This window comes from Periophthalmus magnuspinnatus, chromosome 17 (assembly GCF_009829125.3).
Source record: "Periophthalmus magnuspinnatus isolate fPerMag1 chromosome 17, fPerMag1.2.pri, whole genome shotgun sequence".
Taxonomy (NCBI): domain Eukaryota; kingdom Metazoa; phylum Chordata; class Actinopteri; order Gobiiformes; family Gobiidae; genus Periophthalmus; species Periophthalmus magnuspinnatus.
The window spans coordinates 21,212,440-21,235,619 of NC_047142.1; the positions used below are offsets into that span (position 1 = coordinate 21,212,440).

General features: G+C 37.2%; 4 protein-coding genes across 8 annotated transcripts; 2 read left to right on the forward strand and 2 right to left on the reverse strand.

Moving 5' to 3' along the window:
* Window positions 1-10: 10 nt before the first annotated feature.
* ift22 (intraflagellar transport 22 homolog (Chlamydomonas)) lies at window positions 11-1,666 on the reverse strand. The gene is made up of 5 exons (XM_033983105.2): window positions 1,395-1,666; window positions 1,143-1,225; window positions 982-1,068; window positions 235-437; window positions 11-159 (listed from the first exon to the last, which is right to left on the reverse strand). The coding sequence occupies exons 1-5, from the start codon at window positions 1,428-1,430 to the stop codon at window positions 11-13; spliced, it is 558 nt and encodes a 185-aa protein (XP_033838996.1). The 5' UTR covers window positions 1,431-1,666.
* Window positions 1,667-1,775: 109 nt separating this feature from the next.
* On the forward strand, window positions 1,776-9,214 carry LOC117384772 (outer dense fiber protein 2-like). 4 transcript variants are annotated; one of them, XM_055228417.1, is made up of 16 exons: window positions 1,776-1,878; window positions 2,152-2,305; window positions 2,518-2,626; window positions 2,709-2,837; window positions 2,989-3,063; window positions 3,151-3,222; window positions 3,310-3,426; window positions 4,038-4,223; window positions 4,556-4,665; window positions 4,794-4,929; window positions 5,579-5,689; window positions 6,231-6,335; window positions 7,792-7,892; window positions 8,252-8,414; window positions 8,824-8,949; window positions 9,041-9,214. In XM_055228417.1, exons 2-16 carry the CDS (start codon window positions 2,166-2,168, stop codon window positions 9,212-9,214), a joined length of 1,854 nt encoding a protein of 617 aa, XP_055084392.1. In that variant the 5' UTR covers window positions 1,776-1,878; window positions 2,152-2,165. The 4 variants fall into 4 exon arrangements, with proteins under 4 accessions (XP_055084392.1, XP_055084391.1, XP_033837814.1 ...); XM_055228416.1 differs by having other exon boundaries at window positions 1,776-1,871; XM_033981923.2 differs by lacking the exon at window positions 1,776-1,878 and adding an exon at window positions 6,591-6,749 and having other exon boundaries at window positions 2,151-2,305.
* LOC117384773 (CCN family member 1-like) lies at window positions 8,820-12,995 on the reverse strand. The gene is made up of 5 exons (XM_033981924.2): window positions 12,713-12,995; window positions 11,820-12,033; window positions 11,073-11,393; window positions 10,486-10,688; window positions 8,820-10,099 (listed from the first exon to the last, which is right to left on the reverse strand). Exons 1-5 carry the CDS (start codon window positions 12,752-12,754, stop codon window positions 9,809-9,811), a joined length of 1,071 nt encoding a protein of 356 aa, XP_033837815.1. The 5' UTR covers window positions 12,755-12,995; the 3' UTR covers window positions 8,820-9,808.
* Window positions 12,996-19,296: 6,301 nt separating this feature from the next.
* On the forward strand, window positions 19,297-22,495 carry bcl10 (BCL10 immune signaling adaptor). 2 transcript variants are annotated; one of them, XM_033982163.2, is made up of 3 exons: window positions 19,297-19,574; window positions 20,269-20,557; window positions 21,120-22,495. In XM_033982163.2, exons 1-3 carry the CDS (start codon window positions 19,521-19,523, stop codon window positions 21,503-21,505), a joined length of 729 nt encoding a protein of 242 aa, XP_033838054.1. In that variant the 5' UTR covers window positions 19,297-19,520; the 3' UTR covers window positions 21,506-22,495. The 2 variants fall into 2 exon arrangements, with proteins under 2 accessions (XP_033838054.1, XP_055084542.1); XM_055228567.1 differs by having other exon boundaries at window positions 19,306-19,574; window positions 21,126-21,635.
* Window positions 22,496-23,180: the final 685 nt, after the last annotated feature.

The following is a 23,180-nucleotide window of genomic DNA, read 5'->3' on the forward strand; positions in this document are numbered from 1 at the left end:
AGATATTTCTTTACATAATTATAGACATCTCCTCGCGCTCCCTACTCTCTGACATTGCTCTCAAAACATTTCCTACATAACTGTTGAAGGCTTTCCTTACATCTTCCGGCTCTTCCTCCAAATTGGATTTTATCAATGGAAGTCTGTTCAGAGGCGAGGCTGCATTAGAAAGAGGTTGGGGGTCAGTTAAATTAAACATTTCATTCAATTACTGAAAACAACCTGTGATTTTACCTAAGGAAATGTGTCTGTCCTCCACTGCACCACCTGGTTTGTGATGAGCTATGAGCAGGCACTGGTTTTCCTGTAAACTATGGGTGGAGATGAACATCGAATGCCATATTTCGATTTCCTTGAGGTGGCTTGGGACATCACTGTTGAACACAATCACCACACCATTGCAGTCTTGCATGAATGTGGGCCAACATGACTCAAATCTATGGGAAAAGAAGAAGCAGTTAAGAGTACAATATATTGCCCGATGCCATCGCAAATGCTGCAATTAGATAATAGAATGTCCTTTGCAATCAACTAAATATTTTGTATTTATAGAAAAATCTGTTGTACCCAGATTCTTGTATTAATTTATAAGTTCATATTTCAGTGGCATTAATGTTTACACAGTGCTCCCTGAACAGTCTTACTGTTCAAATATAAATCACAAATCTAATTGCAATTAGATTTTTTTTTCCCAAAATCATGCAGCCCCCAAACATTGCAAATCTGGGAGAAAATGCAAGACATGCAGATGTAATTTTGTCATGAACATATCTTTCAGAATAGGCACTTTAATGTAAGCTTTTATTAAAGAAAAATAAAGTGGTATTAGCAATAGTAGTAGCTGTAAAGTGTTATTAGCAGTAATAAAATTCCATAACACAAGACTTTTAGGAAGCATCACGAGAGGTGGTGGTAGGCATAGAAGTTGTAGTTCTATGGAAGTGGTTGAAGTTCTTTCCATGTATTAGCTATACAACCTACTTGAAATCTCCAGAACAATCCCAAAGCTCAACTTCGCAGCTTCTGTTATCACTAGCTTCTTCTAAGGGGGACTCAAACTCCAGGATCCTGAGGAAAGCAAATGAATCCATTGTAATGGCATCTTAAAAACAAAATGTTAATCTTGTATTATGCAGTCTGACCTTACTCCTACTGTGGGGTTGTATTCTCCTCCCACATTTTCTGATATGTCAGATAGGAAGTTGGCAAGAACTGTTTTGCCACTCTGAAAGACAAAAAATATTCACACATTCCTGGGTTAGTTACGCACGAGCATAGAGATACAATGTTCGGTTTATATAATCTGAGGAAGAACACTGATTGCTCTTTGGTACTCTTTGTTAACAAATAAATCTATATACCTACAGAAGAAGATCGACACACTGTTTACTTACCTCCGTCGGGCCAATTAGGACTATTTTGACTTTCATTTTTAGCCAGTGATGGTTGCTAATCGGTTAGCCTACATTTAACGCGATGTTGAATCCCTGTACCCCGATGAAATAAAGAATAACTCCTTGTTTACTATTAAATCACGAGTCGCTTAGTATTATACACAATTAATAGGCTTTCTAAAATAGACGTGAAAAGCACAGTTTAGATCAGTCTGCCAGTTTTTGTCCAAGCCTAGCGTAGCATTGCAGTAAACTTCCTGGTCGTTTCCATGGTTTCAGTCGGGGCTTTTCACACTCGCTTTTTCATTGGTGTCTGCGCACGTCAATCAAGTCGTAGCCAATCAGTTGTAAGTAAATACACACACGCTTCCGGTCTAACCAATCGGGTTCATCCATTTAAAAAACAACGCTACCAATCGAAGTGGAGGGCTCTTGAGTTTTGTATCTGCAACAATCGACTCTTGCGGAGGTGTTAACGTAAGTAGTAATGTAGTTTTTAATGGTATTGTCCATTGAGTAAAATCAACCTGTCACAGATACGAGCACATATTACACTTTGCATGATATTGTGGACAGATTTGATTTGTGTTGCGTTGAAGAAGCTAAAAGGTCCCTTATGTTGTTGTGAAGGACAGGCTTTAAACTCTCACTGGACATACTTGACTTGTGATACTGTACATGCACTCCAGCTATGTAATATAAGTCCTTTAGATTGTAATTTGGCCATTCCCCGTGCTAATTCTTAGTTTGTTTACAGTAACTACTGCAGTTATGTCTCCGGAGGATCGCGTGGATCCTACCCTTGGTGTCGGCCGCTCTCGTGGGGAAGACGCCCCTCTGAACTGTGGTGATCTGGACACCTCCCCGGAGGAAAGGGATTGGGCTAAAGCACGCTCAAGTCATCATCCCAGGTGCCTTTGGAAAAATAGTGCAAAATAATAATAACAGTATTTGGAAATGGGTATAACAAAGCAATACAATTATAATTATAAGGCAATTATGTGTTACTTTGTTCTCGGATTATAAATTCCATTTAAAACAATATTCCCATTATGCCAAAGAGATTTGGCAAAGACATTATGTACGATGTAAGAACTAAATGTAATTATAATTTCTCTTTTAGACGTGGAGAGAGCCATTTTCTCCAAATGCTAATGGATGCTGAATCAGCTGCCAACGCTGCTGCTGCACAACTCATCTCTTTCAAAGATGCTCTGGACAGTGAATCAGCTGTGAGTGACTGAAGGGCAGACAGATCACCTAAAGCATTACAGCTTAAATTAAAGGTAATAGTGTAAAATGTGTCTCTTTCAGGCTTCCAGACAGACATCACATAAAAGCAGAATCACACAACAGAGACGGCTTCTTTTGGAGAAACTGGAGGACTTCCGACAGATAAATAAATCTGTTCGTCAGACATTGAAACAACTCCAACAAGCAGAGGTTTGCTAGTTGCTGTCTTTCATTTTGTAATCTTTATTGGCTCTATTTTTAGTTTATATAATGCAGGTTCCAACAGTTCCAACTGTTATTAATTCTGCATGTATTATTACATAAATACGATCTAATGGTATTTCACAAAATGTTGATTTAGGCTGAGCAAGTGCATGCAGACAAGCAAGTTCACAGTCTACTGACAAGGATTTCAATGGCTGAAAATGAAAATGAGGTACACTTTTGAGATTTCCTTTTTAAAAATTGGCAAGCATATTTAGATTTCACATTCTGACTGTCACATTTATATGGTTGCTTCAAGATGTTAAAAAAAGACTTATGTGAAATGGGCAAAAGAGTTGAAGAACTGAAGGATCAAAAAAAAGAAGAGCAGGTAGAGCTATTACAGCATCGACTCCTGTCTTTGACTCTATCACTGCCTTCATTGCCTTGTTAAACTGTTGACTTTTATTCCCTTCAGGACTACACCAAAAGTGCAGTCCATTTGACCAAATCAGTTGAGGCAACTCGTGCTCACCTCCAGGGTCAGCTGCGGAGTAAAGAGGCTGAAAACAACCGCCTGACTGTGCAGCTGCGGGTACAAAATAATACAACACACTTCAAAAATGGGAAATCAAGATGTGTTAAAATTACATATCTACATAATTACTTACTTGCTCATCACGGGGTAAGGCAATGAAAACTGAATTGCAGTCTGGTACCTGTGACAATATGCCATTTTGGAGATATCATATATGTCATATTAGGGCCCATCTTTGTTTAATGCAGCTCTGATATCAAATACATATCACACATCTCCTACTTCTCCTGTTGATTAGCCTGTTTCAATGTCAGTCACTCGATAACAGTGAAGTGTGTCCTCTCAGAAGAAACATTTGACCTTATGTCGCTTAATGTTTTCTTTAAGAGGTCACTAAGTGTACATGATTTGTGATAAAATGGAAATAGTGAACTAAACTATGAAATAATTTAATTTCTTTCCATATCGCCCTCCACCAAAATGATGTAAGATAATTAAACTTACTCTTCTGGATAATTAATTTTCTTACTTGTGTATGAACTTCTCAAATTAATATTCTGAACTGAAGGAGTTTACACCAAGGCTCAATTTTTGAAGTGTATATTTAACCTTGGGATAAATAGGTTTGTGATGCTACTAAGACCTCTCCTATTATGATCGGGCTGCAGACTTTGGAGCGGACGGTGACACAGCAGAGGCTGGAAATGGAGGATTTGAAAGCATCGTTCACTGCACTCAGAGAAAAAGCAGCACAGGATAAAGAGGCTCTGAAGAAGGCCACCCGGGCACAAAAACACAGGGCTGAACGCTCTGAGGCTGCAGTGGAAAAGTGTTACGCTCAGTTGAAAGAAAAGGTAATATATTACAGGAGCTCTTTTAAAATCCAACTCATATTTATTTATTTATTTAATTTGAATAAAAAGTGGAATGTATTAAAACTTGATTATTTTGTATTAGTAGTGTTTTCAATGGATTCTTGGATTGTTTTGTGAAGAGTATAATAGAAACAAAACACACATTTTATGAGCTTCTCCAATTGAAGTGATAAATAATTCAGATCCATTCATCAAAATATAAAACTAACGCAGTACAGTTCATATGTGTTTTACAGCTCATGTAATTCAACACTGCAGTAATGACATTATAACTTGTGATGCTTTATTAATTTGCTTTTGTTCATTTGTAGGATGCAGAGCTTACCAATGCACGTCTACAAAGAGACTCTAAGAAGCGGCAAAAAGAACTAATAACAGACGAGAAAGACAAACTTATTTCTCAGATAACCTTTTTAAAGAGGTTGGTGATGGTAATTTATTTCAGTAGTTCAGTAACTTTAAAAATGGACAACACTTCGGGTTAAATTGCCTGTTGCTTTTTTTCTATGATGTTTCCATAATTTTAATTCAGGTGTTACTTTTTCACAGCCAAATCGTAGAGCTAAATGCAAGACTACTGAAGGAAAGAGATGACCTCAGTACTGCCAATGAAAGTATGATGCAACAAGTCCAAAGGCTCACAGCTGAAAATGGAGACCTCAGCTTTAATAATTCAACACTCAAGGTACAACACGTCTGACAACCGCATGTGAGAGAGCCACTGTAATGCATGCTGTACCTTCATTTAAAATTAACAAGTTTAGTTTTAATCTACTTTGAGACCAGGGGTTTTCAAAGTGTACCTTTAATACTATGACATATGCACTTCATGTTGCATATTATTTCCTTTCTTTTGTGTTATTGACTTTTTATTTATTCTATTGTCTCTTTGAAAACAAATTTAAAAATGACTTTCTATAATGACTTATCTGAATATAAACAATACGGACTTTTAATCATTGCTATCCTACTGAAAAAATGGGAAATTTCTACCTAAAGTTTGGTTACTGACAGAACATTGGCTGTGGACCTCTATGTGGACTAACAATAAAATACCCAAGTTGATCACTAATGATTAAAAATGACTGAATCTCAATCTTTAATTAAATACTATTGGAAATTAAAACATAAAATATTTAAAATCTCAATTAAAAGCTGACTAATTGTACAGACGTGTTTTGGGACTGTTTCGCAAAGCAGATTTATGAGGGACTTCATGCCCTTCTCCAGCTTTAGACTTTCTTTTCCGTGTTTTTTTTCTTATTGTCAGTCTTAATAATGTGTTATGATGGTGTTTGTTTACACAACACAAATGAATTCCTTATACTTTTCAGGCATCTGTTGCTCAGTTGGAGGCACAGCTGGCTGACTGTGAGGCTGCTCTGGTGGAAGAGAAAATTGTGTCTCAAGAGAAAAACCATAAAGCCAAACAATTACATCGACAGGTATTTAGCACGGCCACATGACTGGAGACATGACAACAGGAAAATATGAGATGCTAACTAACAAGAAGAAACAAAAACTATTTTAGTGAAACAGAGTATTTTGTCTAGTGTGGTTAAACGCATATATTGTAATAAGAACCTTTGCATCCTATGAAAGAGCAGTTTTTCTTCAGCTATAAAAACATTATTGCAGTGTTGGACTATCTCAAAAAGTGCTAGTTGTAGTGCACATGCTATCCCCTATTCATGAGTTTCAGTTTCCTATTATCTGCAACATGTTGGGGACTTTTTCATATATAGTAATGGTCCTAATGTTTTATCATTCTGAAACCCATGGATAGGACCTTAGCATTGTGAGATTGATTCTGGCTCCAATTGACTGTCTCTCCCCAGACCTTACTCTTCATCCCCATTTCACACAGCTATGGGCAAATACAAAACAAATATTTACACACAATTTCATTATTTTTAGTATATCAGTTTGTCTTTAGTTTGGTTGTGTCAAAATAATCCTCTTCTAATCCGTCTTTGTGGTTCACAGGTAGAGGATCTTCAAGCGGAAATTTCTAAAACAAGAATGATTCATGCTAGCGTTTTAAAGCAGAAAGAAAACATTCAAGATGGAAGAGAGGCTGAAGTACAAAAGGTAAGATTTTATTTATGTCTTAATTTAGAAGTGTCCACACTATCTATTAGTATTCACGTGTTCAGTATTTCAGCTGCTGGTTAAAAATTATGATGAGGAGTGCTGTATGATTTGTCTGTATTCAAAAGGTTTTTGATTTTGTAGTCTAAACGAATATTTAAGAGATGATACAATTGGTTCTTTATTGTCTTAATAATTCAGCATCTTTTTCACTTCCACACACTTGTCTATCGGGTGCCTTGCTCTTGGGCACAGGTGAGACAGGAGCTGCAGGTTCGTGTTGACGGTTTGAAGTCGTACCCACAGTCTCTGAGTTCAGCCAAGCGCAGTCTTCGTCATTGTGAGGAGAGGCTGCGATGCTGCGAAATGAAATGTGCTGAAAAATCAGAGTCTATTAAACAGCTACAGGCCAAGGTTTAAAAATGAGTGCTATCCATCTGTCCACTAGGCTGTAGTAATCTCCCCTGTGTGCGTTTAGCTTTGAGAGATTGCTGTGGAGTGGATTGCAGTGGAAACATTATCATTTATTTGTATGCCGTGTGCTTCAATGCGCCCTTATATTTCACTGGGAAACTGTAAACATATCTGTCTTGGCATTTATTCAATTCTCTAAAATATTCTGAATGAAGATGCCATTACACAGATCTGATCTGTGACTTTTTCAGACCTTTTTTTGGTAATAAGCAAAATGAGAAAATTATCATTATCTCCAAAATAATATTTGTTATTTATTAATTAATTAATTGTTATTAAAATAAATAAGCTATTCCAGGGAACTAGAAAAAAATCAAAGCTCTAAACATTTGTGTTAGCTTTCCTATTCTGGTGAAAAATAGTTCACATAGAACCACTGAAGTTGAACATGTATTTCATGTGATTTATACAGCTTTTATCAACTTATTTATTTCGGCTGTATTCAGAAAAAAATCTACATTACGCTATGCTTTTTGGAGTGATCAAAGTAAGATGTGATTTTTGCTTATGGCCTTTAATCTTACTTACGGTAGTCTTAAAATCATGATCATTAAAGCATCTTCCTTTGTGAGCATGTATTTTAAATTGTGAGTGAGATAGTTTGCACTGATGCTCTTACAGGTTTAAATATCTGAAAAATACCTTAAATTCTTCTTTTACATTTCTCACAGACTTTCTTCAAGTTTCTTGAACTTTCTTCACTTTCTTCATATTTTTCAGAACTCAAATGTAAAAGAAAATAATCATTTGCAACATTGTATCTGAATACAGTATATTTATCGATCTATCGATAATACAACCCACCATAAAACTGAAAGTAAAAGGAAGGAAGTAAAAGGAAGTTGTCCAGGTCTGATCCATAGTAAAATTTGGGTTTTTAACATGTGATCTCTCCTCAAAGTATAATTTGGTGTGTGATTTCTGATTGACTCCTTTCATTTCATGCTTTATGCAAAAATTCTGGACTCTGTCTTTTGCACAGATGGAGAGTCAGAGGAAGCAGCTGAGCTCGTTCGAAGAGATGAAAGAGTCCATCCATGAGGCCAATTCACAACTGCAGGAAAAAGTTCATTCTCTGCAAATGTGAGACCGTCTTAGAATCTTGCACACCCAATACTTTCCTTTGCTTTCCTTTTGTGACCTTGTAGAACAAGGTCCCCCCCTCATTACATTGGCCTGTTGTGATGAACCCAGCAACATCCTTTTTTTTGAAAATCACACAGTAGTGTTTCTGTATCAGTTATATTTTCAGATTTGTTTTATAAGATGTACTCAATAATTTTGCAAACCTCCAAAACCGCAACTTTGATAATATCTTGTTGAGAGTCATTAATAGTGCATCTGGGACAGTAAAATTTCATCATGTGAGACTTTCTTGCTCAAAGCTTCACTGTGCTGTCAGTGGATGTTTTTGTTTTGTAACTGCTGTGAAATCTGTGCAGGGCGATGGACAGTCTGCAGCAGGAGAACTCAGAGCTGATCCGGAGGCTGGGTCGTCAGGAGGAGGCTGTGGGCTTCAGTAACCGACAACTGGACCAGCGCTCGTCCGAATGCCACGCCCTCAGCCGCCAGCTCGACTCCGCCCTATCTGACATCAAACAGCAGGTAACAGCAACACTGACACATAATAGCATTTTTATTATTCCATATAATATGTCTGTTGACGAATAGTTGTTGTATTGATTTAGTGTTTTCTATACTATATTTATTTATTTTCTTCAATTTGAACAATACATGTACAATGACAAAATACAAAACATACACTTCACCTTAAAGTCCCACTCCAGTAATGTATGACTGGGTGCAGAAAGAATATGCAGTCTGGCATAAACAGACTGTGTCAAATCATTGCTCTTCTGATTGGCTGTGTCAACTCTGAATCATTAAAGGGATTAGCCATAGAAGCTTTAAGCAGCAGAGACAGATTCTGCAGTGACCATGCACTGTATCTGTAGCAGAAATGTAAACTACAAAGCAAGTGGGAATGATGTGCAATTTGCCTTTTATTTTTCAGGTCAACAAAGTTAAAAACCAAGCTGCTGCTCGGGAAGAGGCTCTTCAAACTAAGATTTTGGAGCTTGAGGCACAAATATGTAGAAGAGACAAAGAGCTCAGTGTACTGCGACAGAGCAAGATAACAGTAAGTATTGCTCTTAAAATCATGGCTGTATATTATTATATTATTGTTGTATTATATTCTGAAATTACTGCCTTACTTATGTGTTTTACAGGCAGCGAAGCAGTTTGAAGTCCGTCTGAAAGATCTACAGTGTACTCTGGACCAGTCTGAGAGCCACAAACAAAGCATACAAAACTATGTGGACTTCCTAAAAAACTCTTACACAACAATGTTTGACGAAGGACTGCAAGCTACGTGTTTTACATCGTCCTATTTTCTAAAATGACATACCGGTACCTTAATTTGTATCAATGTACTGTAATATTTGTTATTGCTTGATCAATTGTGAATAAGGTTATGTATAATTCTGTCTAAAGAGGATAGATTTAAACTCTGTGGTTTGTCTCCTGTATTAGATTTTGTAGTGCCTGAAAACTTTTTTTTTCAGAGTTTAGACTGAACTGTGAATTATTCTCTCTGGTGCTACAGATGTTTACACATTGACAATGTGGGTTAGCCCTCCTGTATTTTGCATTTTCTGCCTTTACAGTTGATTATATAGTTCATAGTTCACACCACTTTCATGCCAATAGAAAAACAAAAACCTAATTTATTAAGTGTTTAGCCATGGTCACGTTACAAAACAATTATCTAAAATAGTAATTGGCAATTAGTATGTACTATGTCATGTAAACAAAAAGCAACATCCCATGACTCTGTGTTGTCATGAAGTCTGTCTTGTCAAGAATTAAACATTCCAAAAAAAAAATCACAAATAATATAAAATGAAAGATAAAATAACAGAAATAGCTTTTATAAGAAGCAAAATGCACAGCTCCATTGTCTTGAAGCATAAATTATAATCACTTGTAATTATTCCCTAATACCTGAGTTTGTGAACCTCATTAAATACATTATACAGAGAAGTTGTTTCCGAGCAGTAATAGTCACATGTACAAGACTGGATCAGCATTACCATTCGTGTTACAGTCTTTGCATTTTTACACCTGAAAAGCACAGGTTCAGTCTGAGTCCGCTGGGGTCTGCAGCAGCGTCCATCCACACAGCTCCCACAAAATCTAACCGGCAACCTCTTCACGCTACGGCAGCCATCAAGGAACATTCTCACTGGTCTGGAGGGAGTTTGCATCTGCTGACATTTCTGGCCACTCTATTGAAGAAAAAAGGAAAAGAAACTGCTAAATTTGCATATATTACACATGAAGAGCTATTTATGGTCTAACATTTAAGCAAATCAAAATATTATCTACTAAATGGGGAAAGGCCCATACAAAATCCTTCAGTGGGAAGAAATTTATTTGAAAACCCATGGATATCACCTGCATATATTTATGTATTGTCCTTTATAAATAAATCCAAAGTTCTTTTACACTATTGACACCTTATGCACAATAATATGGAATAGTATATCATTTACTGAATCTGTGTAATACATACATACATAACAAGTAAACTGAATATAATTAACATTTCCAGGGTGTAATTTATGTTTACATAGTGATGTTTATGTAAATAGATAATCATAGGTCATTATACCTTCAGTTGTTGCATCTTTATCTGTGCACATGGACGAACTTCACATATCCGAGTCTCCGTCACCATTTTGCACTGAGTTTCTCTGCTAACTGTCAGCCTGGTGGAGACTCCAGTGCCGCAAGATCTGGAACAAGAGGACCAGTCTGTGGTCTGAGCTACACAGTCAAGTTTTGCAGTGTTCTCCAAAGCATTACTTCTGAAACCTGAAAGGAAAATCAACAAAATGTATTACTTATTTTCATTTACAGCCTACATCACAATAAACACCGTGGCCATTAACTAGTGAAGTGAGTACTATTACACCAATTATTTCATCATGTATTACAACTTTTATCAATAGAGGGTAGTCAAACGCTGATAAAAGTCAATTTGAGACTGGATAATTGGATAAGGCAGCTTTCAAAATTCAGACGGGATGTAGTATGTGTTAAGTGTAGTGGTCTAACAAGATCATTGGTCAATTGTAAACAGTTGACACATGTGAGAAGTGTAAAATTATGTGGGTAGCTTCACTTGTATGGGTTATTAAAATGTTTTTCATAATGGGTGTAGCTGTAGTATAATACATAATATATACTGAAACTCACCCAATAAGTTCTCTGTCCACATTATATCCAGATTCTTTTCACTGTTAACAAAATCTTCTGATAGCCTTTCCTTTTTCCTGTATTTCTTCATTGTCTTCATCTCTTCAGGACAAACCAGTTGTTCACAGCATCGTCCCAGAACCTTGACCAGTCTGGGATGGGGGCACCGGTCATTGGGTAGGGGCAGCTCTCGTGGACACAGAGACACACAGCCCACAGCTCCATCCAAACAGGTGCACTGCTGCTTACAGCTGGGCCTGAATATCTCTCCATTTTGATAAATCTTCTTGTTGTATTCACAGGTCTGGCCATCGGATCTGGCTGTAAAGAAAACAAAATAAATGATACGTAGCAATTACAAGGCAAAGTTGTTAAAGGTGCATTATGTAGCTTTTCTGATGGAGGGTCCACCACCCGCTTATTTCTTTGATATTATTGCTTTGCCTGGAATGTTACACAGAAAGTCATTAATGTGTCTATCTCCATGGGGACAAGCAAGTGGAAGCCAAATTATAGGTCAGATCTGTGGAGAGATGACCCTGCAGTAAGAAGGTATTTTTGAGCAAATAAAACACATTTTAATAAATATACGATACGTGGCATACATACAAGTACTTTATAACTTTTCAGGTAGCATAACATCTCCATGGAGACAAACCATCCTGGTGGAAAATGTGCATCTGTAATTCTGTATATATCACATGAAGTAATTAGTATTATTACACAACAACTTACATACAAACATACCTCTACAAATGCCCTTATCTGCTCCATATTTCCCACCAAAGTTGCACTCCAGGCCCTTGATGTAATCACATGGCTCTGTCTCACTGCAGTCTTCATTGAGCTGTTTAGCACACACTTTACAACATCCACAACCATCCGGGACAATACTGACCCCTGCTGCACACACAGGTCCCTCAGGTGGGCAAAGGCACTTCTGGCATGAGGATGATGATACCTGAAAAAAGAAAATAACTTTGTAATGTTTTGTTTTTGTGGATGGTCCGCCACCTGCTTGTTTCTATGTAGATGTAGCTGTGCTTTTTCTGAAATGTTTCATATTAGGGGTGGGACAATTCTGTTTTGTCACAATTCGAATCTTATTTCCATAGGTCACAATTTGATTTTATTTAAGTTTTTGTTGTCTTTCTGCCTGTGTCAAAATGACATATCTATGTAAGAATAGAACACAACACAAAGTCAAGCACTAGAACTGAATGATTAGATATTTTTTTTTGAGAATCGTCCCATCCCTATTTCACAGTACGGAATGAAACTTCATCTGTCTCCACTGGGACGAACAGGAGATGCCACCTGGCCAAATTGCAGATCAGTTTGTAGAGAGGTGACCCCACTCACAGTAAGTACTGTATGCATGTTTTCAAATGAATTTTAGTAGTAATACCTGTAATTATATAAGTGCCAGATAGATAACTTTAAAGCCATACTGTGGAACATTCTAGGCAAAGCAATAATATCTACAGTAAAGAGATACGTGCACAATGTAACTTCTCTAACAAGCAAAAGAAACTCACTGAAACTTGTGTATATTGGGACTAAGGAGCGTCAAAGTGCTGGTAATATAAATGTTATGTATATAGCTGCAACTAAATCAGTAGAGACATGTATGAACTTACCAGTGCAAAATCAAAGATGACAAAGACTAAAATTGTCCACATCTTCAGTAGCCGATGAAGGGTGTTTTTTTATGGTATTCGTCGTAGAGTAGACTGACAATGCACGCTCTTTTGGGATGGTCCTCCGCCTTTTATAGTGCACTGTAGCAGTTCTGACGTATACTTGGTCTGAAGAGGTGTCCTAAAACTATGACAGGAATGCCTTGGCAAGTCCTTCCCTTGAGCCCAAAAGCCAGGCCGCTCAAAGTTCTTGCAAAGGCCTGCCAAGAACCAGCCTGCATGACTTAAATTCAGCCACAGTTTATAGTAGGTATATCATTCCACTTTGCACACATGTAACATACTATTTCACAGGTGGAGAGGGAGTGGGATAAAACCGCATGTTTCTTAAGTAATTATGTAAATAAAATTTATGTTTGTAAAATCTGGATGTATTTAGTTGAATAAAACTGAGCATAACAGAAACTTTGTGGGGTTAATTACAGCTGTACATTTGTTTGTCTTGGAAAATGTTTTGTTAAAGCTGAAACTCATTACCTCCAACCACATCAATTTATCTAATTGCCTGTCTTAGATTTGAATTGCAACATCTTGTAAACATTACTTTTTTTTTTATTTCTCATAAAATACTTTTTATGAAAACATGCATTCTTAGTATGAGTCGGCTCGCTTCTCCACAGATCTGACTTGTAATTTCACCTGGTGACATCATCTGCTTGCCTCAATGAAGCAAGACAAACTAGACAAGTTTAATGCCATAGTGTGAAACATTCTATAGGTCTCCATGGAGACAAGCATGCCGTAGATCCTCCTCTAGAAAATGTACAGAGAGAGATGAGTGAGACTCATTCAGAGGTGCTCAAATATCCAAGGGACACCTGTACCCTATAACTGACGGGTTTCATTATCAGCCCTGTTCCTGTGTGGGATGTCCCATAGGATTTGACATACGGACACCAGCCGTTCTCCTGTAAATATTGAAGCTTTACTTTTCTCTGACCGCGGCCCTCGTATCTCACATGAAGCCGTGTTTAGACTGAGATCACTGCTGGAATAAGACCCAGGATAGTGCTAAAGTCACAGATGAGACTCCTGTCCATCAATGGAGAGGAGGGCATGCACAGCTACAGTTTGTTTGACATTAATACTGTATTTCGGAGAAAAGATGAATACATTTCTAGAGATGGAATAGGTACTACACCTTATATACACAAACTGGAGTGAATGAAATGACAGAGGTTCTTAAAGGGATATCAGCTATTGCAATCTTTATCATCTGTCACCATTTGACTGTTGCTACTACAACTGATAACTTCCAATATGCTATTGACGAGTCAATTGTACAGTAATTCAGTTGATTATTACTGCCACTGCTTCTACTGCTATTGTTACTACTACTACTACTACTACTACTACTACTACTACTACTACTACTACACTACTAGTACTACTACTAACACTACAACTACTAATACTACTAATACTATCACTAATAATACTAAATTTGCTTCATCTCATACTACTATCACTACAATTAGTACACAAAGTAACTCAAAGTGCTTGACAGAATAAGGAAATATTTAAAACATTAAAATCACAATACAAACAAGTCAAGACATAAATCACTGTCATAAAATTAACATTAAAAGAGGAGAGTGCAGAATAAAAATCCTTTCAGTCATATGCACAGCTAAGCAGAACTGTTTTGAGCCTGGATTTAAAAATTGTCAAAGTAGTGGCCTGTCACATCTTCAGGAAGTTTTAGCTGCATAAAACTGAAATGCTGATTCCTCATGTTTAGTCCTGACTCTGGCACCAGCAGGAAGCAGAGAGACAAGAGGTGACTGCTGACACTTTCTCTATGTTTCTGTGGACCAAAGACTATGACTTCAGTCTTATCTGACTTTAGCTGGAGAAAGTTTTGCATCCACACACTGATCTGTTGGATGCAGTGGCAGAGTAAATCCTCTATCCCACATTGACCTGCTGCCAGTGAGACATAGATCTGAGTGTCGTCTGCATATTTGTGGTAGGACACATGTAGGCTTCGCCTACAAACAGCAGATTTGAGATTGGTTGGCAATTGTTCAATATTGTGGCATCAAGACTGCTCTTCTTTAGGAGAGGGTTGATAACCGCAAAACTCTTGGGAATGTTCCAGATTCAAGTGAACATGTTAACATATACAAGCTAGTGGTAATAGTAAACTGTTGAGCACAGACTTTAGAAATTTAGTGGGTTACACATCAAGGCAGTATGTAGATGAACTCAGACTGGTGACGATCTCTTGGACAGTTTTGTCAGTTACAGGTGCAGTCAGATGTAAGTGTCTAGGTGGGTGCTGGGGTGTTATTTGCATTGTGAAATTGATGGCATTTTTAATGCCCTAAACCTTGTCTATAAAGAATACTGCAAACTCATTGCACTTAGATGTGGAAATTAGTACTAATGTCAATAGAGCTGGAGGGTTGTTAATCTGTTTACTGTTGCTAGCATTACACAAGAGTTGTTACAACTTCCAATAATGTCTGAAAAACACCTCTTCCTTGTTCTATATAAACTGTGGTTGTACCTGTACTTTTCTCTGTAAATCTCATAATGAACCTGGAGCTTTGACTTGTGCCATTCCCGCTCGGCCCTCCGGCACTCCCTTTTCTGTGCCCAGACGGAGTCATAATTTTTCCATGGTGCTTTCTGTTTGGTTGTAACCATTTTATCCTTCATTGGGGCAATGGTGTCTAGAACATTCAAAACTCTAAGTCACAGTGTTCAACAGATCACCATTTACCACTGGAAGTTACTGGTAGTGTCCTTTTTCAGATTCTAAAGCAAATATCCGTGCTTGTAGGTCATTAATTTCTTGTTTCGATAGCGTTCACAAAAAGAATTCCTTTGGTTTGGTTCTGACATGTTGCTGGCTTGTCAGGTAGCTTGTTAAAAAATGTAAAAATTGATTTAAAATCCTGGTTTACTTAAAATACAATCATAACTAGACAAGCCTGTGTAATCCCTCGTCCATAGTAAAAGGAAAATTCTATAAAAAGTTTTTCTGAGTGAAGATGTTTCGCCGCTCATCCAAGTCGCTTCTTCAGTTCATCAGAAGTTCATCAGAAGTTCATCAGAACTGAAGGAGCAGCTTGGATGTCCAGTTGACAAAATAGAATTTGTTTTACCACAAATAGACAATTTTACAACAGGTAAAATTATTAAGAAGCAAAATAAAGCAAAGATAACATCTGCACTCTTCAGAAGCAGGAAGACTACAGTACACTATCCACAGAACCTTAGAACGTTTCTTCCAAAAACAATTCAAAATATTTAGGTAATGGTTATTCTACATCTCTCCTGATACAAGTAAGACATTACAGAACATGAAATAAAATGAAACAAAATTCAACTTCAGCAATGCCCGGGGCCACATTCCTATAAGGATCAGTATTGCAGGTTACTTTGAAACAGTTGCCAGGATAAAATGCATCTCCAGCTCTGCACATCAAAGAACAATACGTGTTATTGGAGCATCTCCTTTCATTATAACTTGTGAGAACACGAACAAGAGGGCTGGCACACAGCTTTGTATTACCTAACTTTGGTTATGAGGGTGAGTTTGAAATGGTGCCAGCCTTGATAGTTGATGATGGGTGAACAAGGATGAGCTCAGAGCATTGGCAGATGTCTGGAAAAAGCTGACTATTGTGGTCTGGAGTGGAAACTTTAGCCCATAATAAGAAGAATTTGCAGAACATTGTTAGGTAGAAGAGTATAATGGGGGAGATACAAGAAGCAGGTGGGAATGTTGTACAGAGCATGGGCAAGTGTTGTTAAAATGACCGGTTTGTAATTGTTCCACTAAAACAGGTGGCTCTGAGATACCCTCACATGGAAATCACATCATTGGCCTAATGCATTCAGGATTATAAGATATTGAATATAAATTAAATATTTACTCTTTTAAGAAAGTCAATTTGCAAAGGTATAAATATTTCACACAGCCATATAGTGGATATAGCTGATCCATTAGCCTTTGCCTGGAATGTGCAATGGAGAAGAAGAGACCCTCCATCATTAAAGTGCTCTATATGCACCTTTAATTTGAGGATTTGTCAATTTTACGTTAACATTCTAAAATGATTTAGCTATACCTATGTCAATGTTATTTTTATGATGATTATTATTATTTATGATTATTTATGTTTTGATTTGTATTATGATTTTAAAATCTTTCTTATTCTGTAAACTACTTTGAATTACTTTGTCTACAAAGTGTGCTATACAAATAAACTTGCCTTGCCTTGAGGACCACCCAGATGAAAGAAAAACTATTAACAATCACAGACAGAAGTTTGGCACATATTTTGACTCTTTGACATAAAGACTATCAAAATCTATGCGTTGTGCCCATGACAGCCCATGACCTCCACAAAACCTTTGAGTACAGTAGGATCTGCTTCACATCTGATAGGTCTATGGTCTTGCCCCAGCCTGCTTCAGACAAACTGGAACATTACAGCTTACCTTTTATCAGTGGTATTCATTTATATGTATTACATGGTTAGAACACACCTTTTTGCTGCACATGCCAAGACTGAGTGATGAGAGTGATGTTGCATAACCAGAAGGTATCAGTCAGGCTTGTTCTGATGCCCAGTACACACAGTTTTAATGAAGCACAAAGTCAGCCTGACCTGATGTTTTGGTATTACTGGTAGGCCTGTATTTGACATTTGAAGGCTGAAGCACTTTCAAACTCCACACAGTAGGATCCATCCCACCCAGATTTACTTTAATGCCAGAACAGTGCAAAACCAGTTTCGGGACCAGGTGCCAGTACTCGTACTTGTCAATGTGCTGCCCATACCAAGAACTGATACCACTATAAGTGCACAGCATCTTAATTGATGCTCAGTCCTGCAGTGTGCACTGAGCAGAGAGGAGGTGACCATAAACAGTACTCAACAGTGTTAATTTACAGCCTTTTAACAATGTAGTTAGCCCCTGTAGTGATTTATAAAGGCTAATATGGAATTCCTTTTTTTACTGGAGTCTCATTTTGAACATTTTTAGTCAAGACTGGATGTGGTATATAATCAGAGGCTGGGTGTTGGGTCAGAGGCTGAGGCGCTGGTGCTGAAGAAAACATGACAAACAGAGTAACTAGAAAAATGCAAAGAAACAAACTAGGCTAAGCAGTGATTTTACCACAACGGATGAATTGACGATCTGGTAGTGTGTGACTGAATGAGCCGAGTCTTTGTACTGCAGAGGTTGTAGCTTGATTGCAATGGACAGCAGGTGAGTAGTGGGTGGAAACCATTGGTGAGGATGGTGCCAGACTCTCCACCCAGCTCCAGGCACACAGAGACACAGGGACACAGGAACAACAGGAATTGTTCAAAGTGTGGCGATGGTAAAAGTAAGAGAACATTCAGTGTTATGCTAAAAGTGGCTCCTTGGCAAATGGCAAAGACGATGTAATAAATATCAAATATTCTTCTTGAAATTATATTGAAATTACAGGCTACCTAAATACTAGGATTTTAGTAGAAATTAAATAAGTAGGCCTTTTCCAGTGAAAAGGTAGACTATAGGTCTATTATAATAAAACTGCATAATGAAATAATGAATTGGATAATAATGATATTGGAAAATAAATAATGCAATAATTAATTAGATTTACCACTGTAACAGAACCCCTGTAAAAATAATGTCCGGTATTGGTACTCGGTATTGGCATCAAAATGATGTATTCGTATTGGTTTTAGATAAAGTGCCGGTGCATCCCTGCTGTTTGCAATTTTGGAATGATTGTAAACTATGTTTGTGGCCCTGAATAATAATGTTAATGCATTTACATGGTCTAGTACAGGGGTGTCCAAACCTTTCTCATTAAGGGCCACATATAAAAACACAGACAAAGCTGAGGGCCGATTGAGGGCCACAGACTGGTCGCCAGTACAGTGAATACTTCAAATATGTGTGTTTATTACAAGTTAAACTGAACCACTAGACCTTTATTCATGTTTACATCCTCACAGGACACATTAAATATTTGATATGGGCTTGTTAGAGTAGATTTTCAGAAATATACAGTAAAATGTACTGTTTAAGGTAATATGGGCCAATTCACCTGGAAGCTTGAGGGCCAAGAAAAATTGGTCTGAGGGCCGTATTTGGCCCCCGGGCCACAGTTTGGACATGCCTGGTCTAGTACATCCTTCTTTCCCCAATCATTGACTGTATGTATTAAATATAATTATAATATACTATATAATATAATAAATAATTCTGAAAGCCAAACTTAAAGTAAGAAAACAACTGTAACCTGTTTACAAAGAGAAACAGACTGATTCATAGCCAAACACTGACATCTACTGGACGGAATTAGGAAATTCTTCTACCTGTCTTTGATTTACCATTCTCGGTACACAATGGTTGTTATAACTTGATAACTGGCTCTGTTGAACTCGAAAATCATTGAGTTTCGTTCATTTAAACTGTAATGGGGCATGTGTTAGCATTAGCCTCGTTAGCATTACCTGTGACGTGATATTGTCATCACTTCACTTTGTCGACGTAAAGCTCGACTTGAATCAGGAAGTCCGGGGATTTTATTTTTACGGCTCTTGAAACGTAAACGAACCGTGCATCTGCTTTTTTAACCTTTTATCATGATCCATAACTTTTTCCAGCCCTCACACGACTCCTGGGGCGTTTAAGTAAGGTACAGCATTGGTAAGAAATAGTTTAGAAAGTTTTATAGTCGCCATTTCGTCCTCTGAACACCTGGAAACTACTCTTTGGGGGGCACATGATGGAAGGTCCTCACCTGACAGAAGAGGAGATGACTGAGATTAAAAAAGACGTGAGTGTTTAGAAACGTTAACTGTATATCAATCATAAAAATAGACAAAAACAAACCCATAAAATCCAGTGAAAATGTTTAATGTTATGTTAATCATCATGTTTGTTTATGTAGCCGATTGGTCCTTTTAGGCCTTTGTAAATGAGGAAATCCCCTCCACACCCTCACTATGACCACATAACCACAGTTCTCACTTTACTCTACTCAATATAATACAGAGAAATGATCAAATTACTGTTATATAATATTATATATACAATATTATTGTTGGTCTTCTCACTCTAACAATAAGTCATAAAGCTTAAATATTAACAGAGACAGATCCATGGAGCCTATACAGCAGGTGTTAATAATAGCTAATAAGAGTATGAGTTGGAATTTAACTCTTCATAATATTAACTCTTCATAATAGTTTACATATTCCTGTACTGGTAATTATAGTGTAATAATAAATATATATACTAGACTAGAACAGGAAATAAACAAATCTACACTGGGACTACACTAGGACTAAACCAAGACAAAACCTGGACACAAAGAGAAAGTTTGATTTCACATTATGACCTATTAGACAATGTGAATTAAAGAAAATGTAGGATTTCAACTTTTCTTCTCACAAGAATACTAAAATCTGTTGTTGTGAAATCTTTAAGAGTGTAATAGCATTGTCTTTGTAACATTTTTGTTATCCCAGGTCTTGCTCCGATTGCGGCATTATCTCTGTGAAACTATCCGTGCGGAGCGTCACTTGGACTTTCTGAGGTCTCGGAGGATCCTGTCCCGGGATGATGCAGAGGAGATCAGCTGCCGAACCACTCAGAGGAAAAGGACCGCACTGTTACTAGACTTTCTGACAGACAACCCCCGCGGACTGGATGCACTGTTGGACTCCATCAGGGAAATGCGCTCACAAAACTTCATCATCACCAAAGTCACAGATGAACTGCAAAAAGTAAAAAATGAGAAGTCTGAGTCTCTTAGAGGTGAGCAGACTCATTAAGTTTCTATATTATAATATTTGCACATATTTAGGTTGTGATTAAAATAGGAACTTCTAATTACATTTCTCTACACTAAGCGTTTTATGTAAAAGCTTTGTTCCTACAGTAGTTAACAAAAAGATTCTGTCACTTCTGGTAAGCTTACCTACTTCCCATTAGACCGCTATTTGTTGTTTTGAACATAACAGTGGTTGACTACAGTTCTGAATATTAAATGTAGGACTGGGTGATATGATAACAGAATTTATTACAAAAATGTCCTTATATTGATCGATTACAATTTTCGATTTGATTTTAGGTAGTCTTAAAATCAAATAAAAATTTCTTTCAATATTAACTTCTTAAAAACAAACAATACAGGCTTTTAATCGATTGATGTATCCCTCTTCTGCTCCAAACCACAAGCTTTTACTGACTGAGATTTGGCTCTTGACCTCTCACGTTAAAAGACCCTAGCTCTCTAATCATAGATGATTAGAAAAAAATTTGATTAATAAGACACTCCTAATTAAATGCTGTATTTCTTTCTGCTCATGTATTTTAGCTTCAGCCTCCAGTTCATCTGACATAGCTTCTGGCACTACACCCACCTCCGACTTCTCTTTTTCTAATACCTCCACTATGCTGTTCCACCCGGACGGAGAGAAGAGCCCCTCCACTTCAGAATTAGCAACTTCTCTCAACCTCATGTCTGTCCAGAAGGGGACAGAGTTGAGCTCTGTAGCCTGCGCTAACCTGCCCTCCACCTGCTCCAGTCTCCCCAAACCTGGAGACCCTGGGGCTCCACCACTTCCTGATGAAATCCTGGTAGAGTCCCCCTCAAATATAGACGCTGCCTCTACTGGTTGTCCGAGCACTGGAGGAGACCCAAGCTTCCAGCCGCTCCGGTCGCGCTCACTCACTCCCAATTCAACCAGGAACCTCTTTTAATAACCTCCAGGGATTTTTATGGGTTTCAGCTTACAGTAATGTTTTGGGGACTATTTTCCCAATCAGAAGGCATAATATTTTGTTTCAAATTGTTAATTGCTATGGTGACAGTCCTATTTTTTAATCATTCTGAAATCCATGGATAGGGTTCAATGAACTGAACAGATTGAAATATTCATGTGTTTCAGCACTATTCACCATTCAAAAGATAATAATATAATATTTTTATGAATTGGTACTATGGCAACGGTGCTTTTTTTTTTTTTTTTTTTTTACTCTAAAGCCACAGCTAAGGGACATTTACCCCTGTCCTTTTTCAGGTTGAACTAATTGAGAGTATTGAATTGCAAAATATTTTAGAAGAGGTCAGTTCAGTCAAATTTTTGCTGAGAAAGACATGCATTATCAATACACTTTGAAGTGACGTTACCTTGATGACAGTAATCAAATAGGTGGTCTTAGAAGGTCTCAGAAAATACATTTTTTTACTTTTTCATTCTTCAGTTACATTAAAAGTGATTGCTTCACTTTCTGTATTTTGTCAAAGCTGCCTAATTATGTTACTTTGTAATTTGACTACACTTTTCTCACCTCACATGCATTATACAGTGTATTATTTCCTAATTTACAGGGTCTTTTACTATGAGTTCAGGCAAGATATGGTTAAAAAGGTGCCTCTATGTCTGATACTAGTCAGTTCTGGTGCCAATAAGTGAATGTTTTGAAGTTATATATGTCAGAGCTGCATTAACACTGGTTTATATCGCTCTACCACGAGTCCATTTGTTTTCCACTACTACTGATTACATATTGTGCATACAGTATGCTGTAATAATGATCTATTGTGATCAATATTGTCATGTGTCTGTATTTATGTCAAACCTAGTGACTTAATAATGCAAGTTAATTTGTGCGAAATATGAAACAGATTATTGTGTCATCTCGTGGCGTGGATTGTAATTTTCAATACACTCTTTGTTTTGTAAATCTGTCTTTGTTTTTTGCATATGTTTCTGATTGCTTTTATTCAGCAAGCCTAGCCTTAAATAGAAAATTAAGATTCAGGTGGTCTTGTTTAGTTTACAATTTCTTTGAAAGTACAGCTGCAAAAATTCAGCTTTTTTGCTCTGGTTGGCTGGTTCCATAGACTGTATAAAGATATATATAGTCTGACTAGCAAACACAAATGTAGAGACTTTCCTTGCAACAAATTTAGCATGTTAAAGTGATCCAATTACGGTAAGATTGTTTTTATCTCTGCAAAAGCATTGTATGAACCAAAGTGCAAAAATATAAAATTATTAGCAGCTTCCGTGAATAGTAAGAGATTTGTCCATAATAAAATAATAAAACCAGTACCTTTTCAGTAGCGGTACATCAGTATTGAAGCTATATTTTAATCCATATAGCGCACAAAATCAGCATGTTTACTGTGGAGCATTTGTGCTGGGAAAAAAAACAGTGGATGATTGACTGCAGTTTGACAGCTCAGGCTTTATACCACAGTTGCAGGGGTTTACAATTATTGTCACAAAGTTCTTAGAGACATTGCACATGTTAACAGGTAAATAACATTACGAATTGTATGCTGTTCATTTGAAATATCATCAATCAGTCAAATTTAATTTGTGTATCACCTTATAACAGTAAGAACCAAACCAAAGTGCTTTCCGAA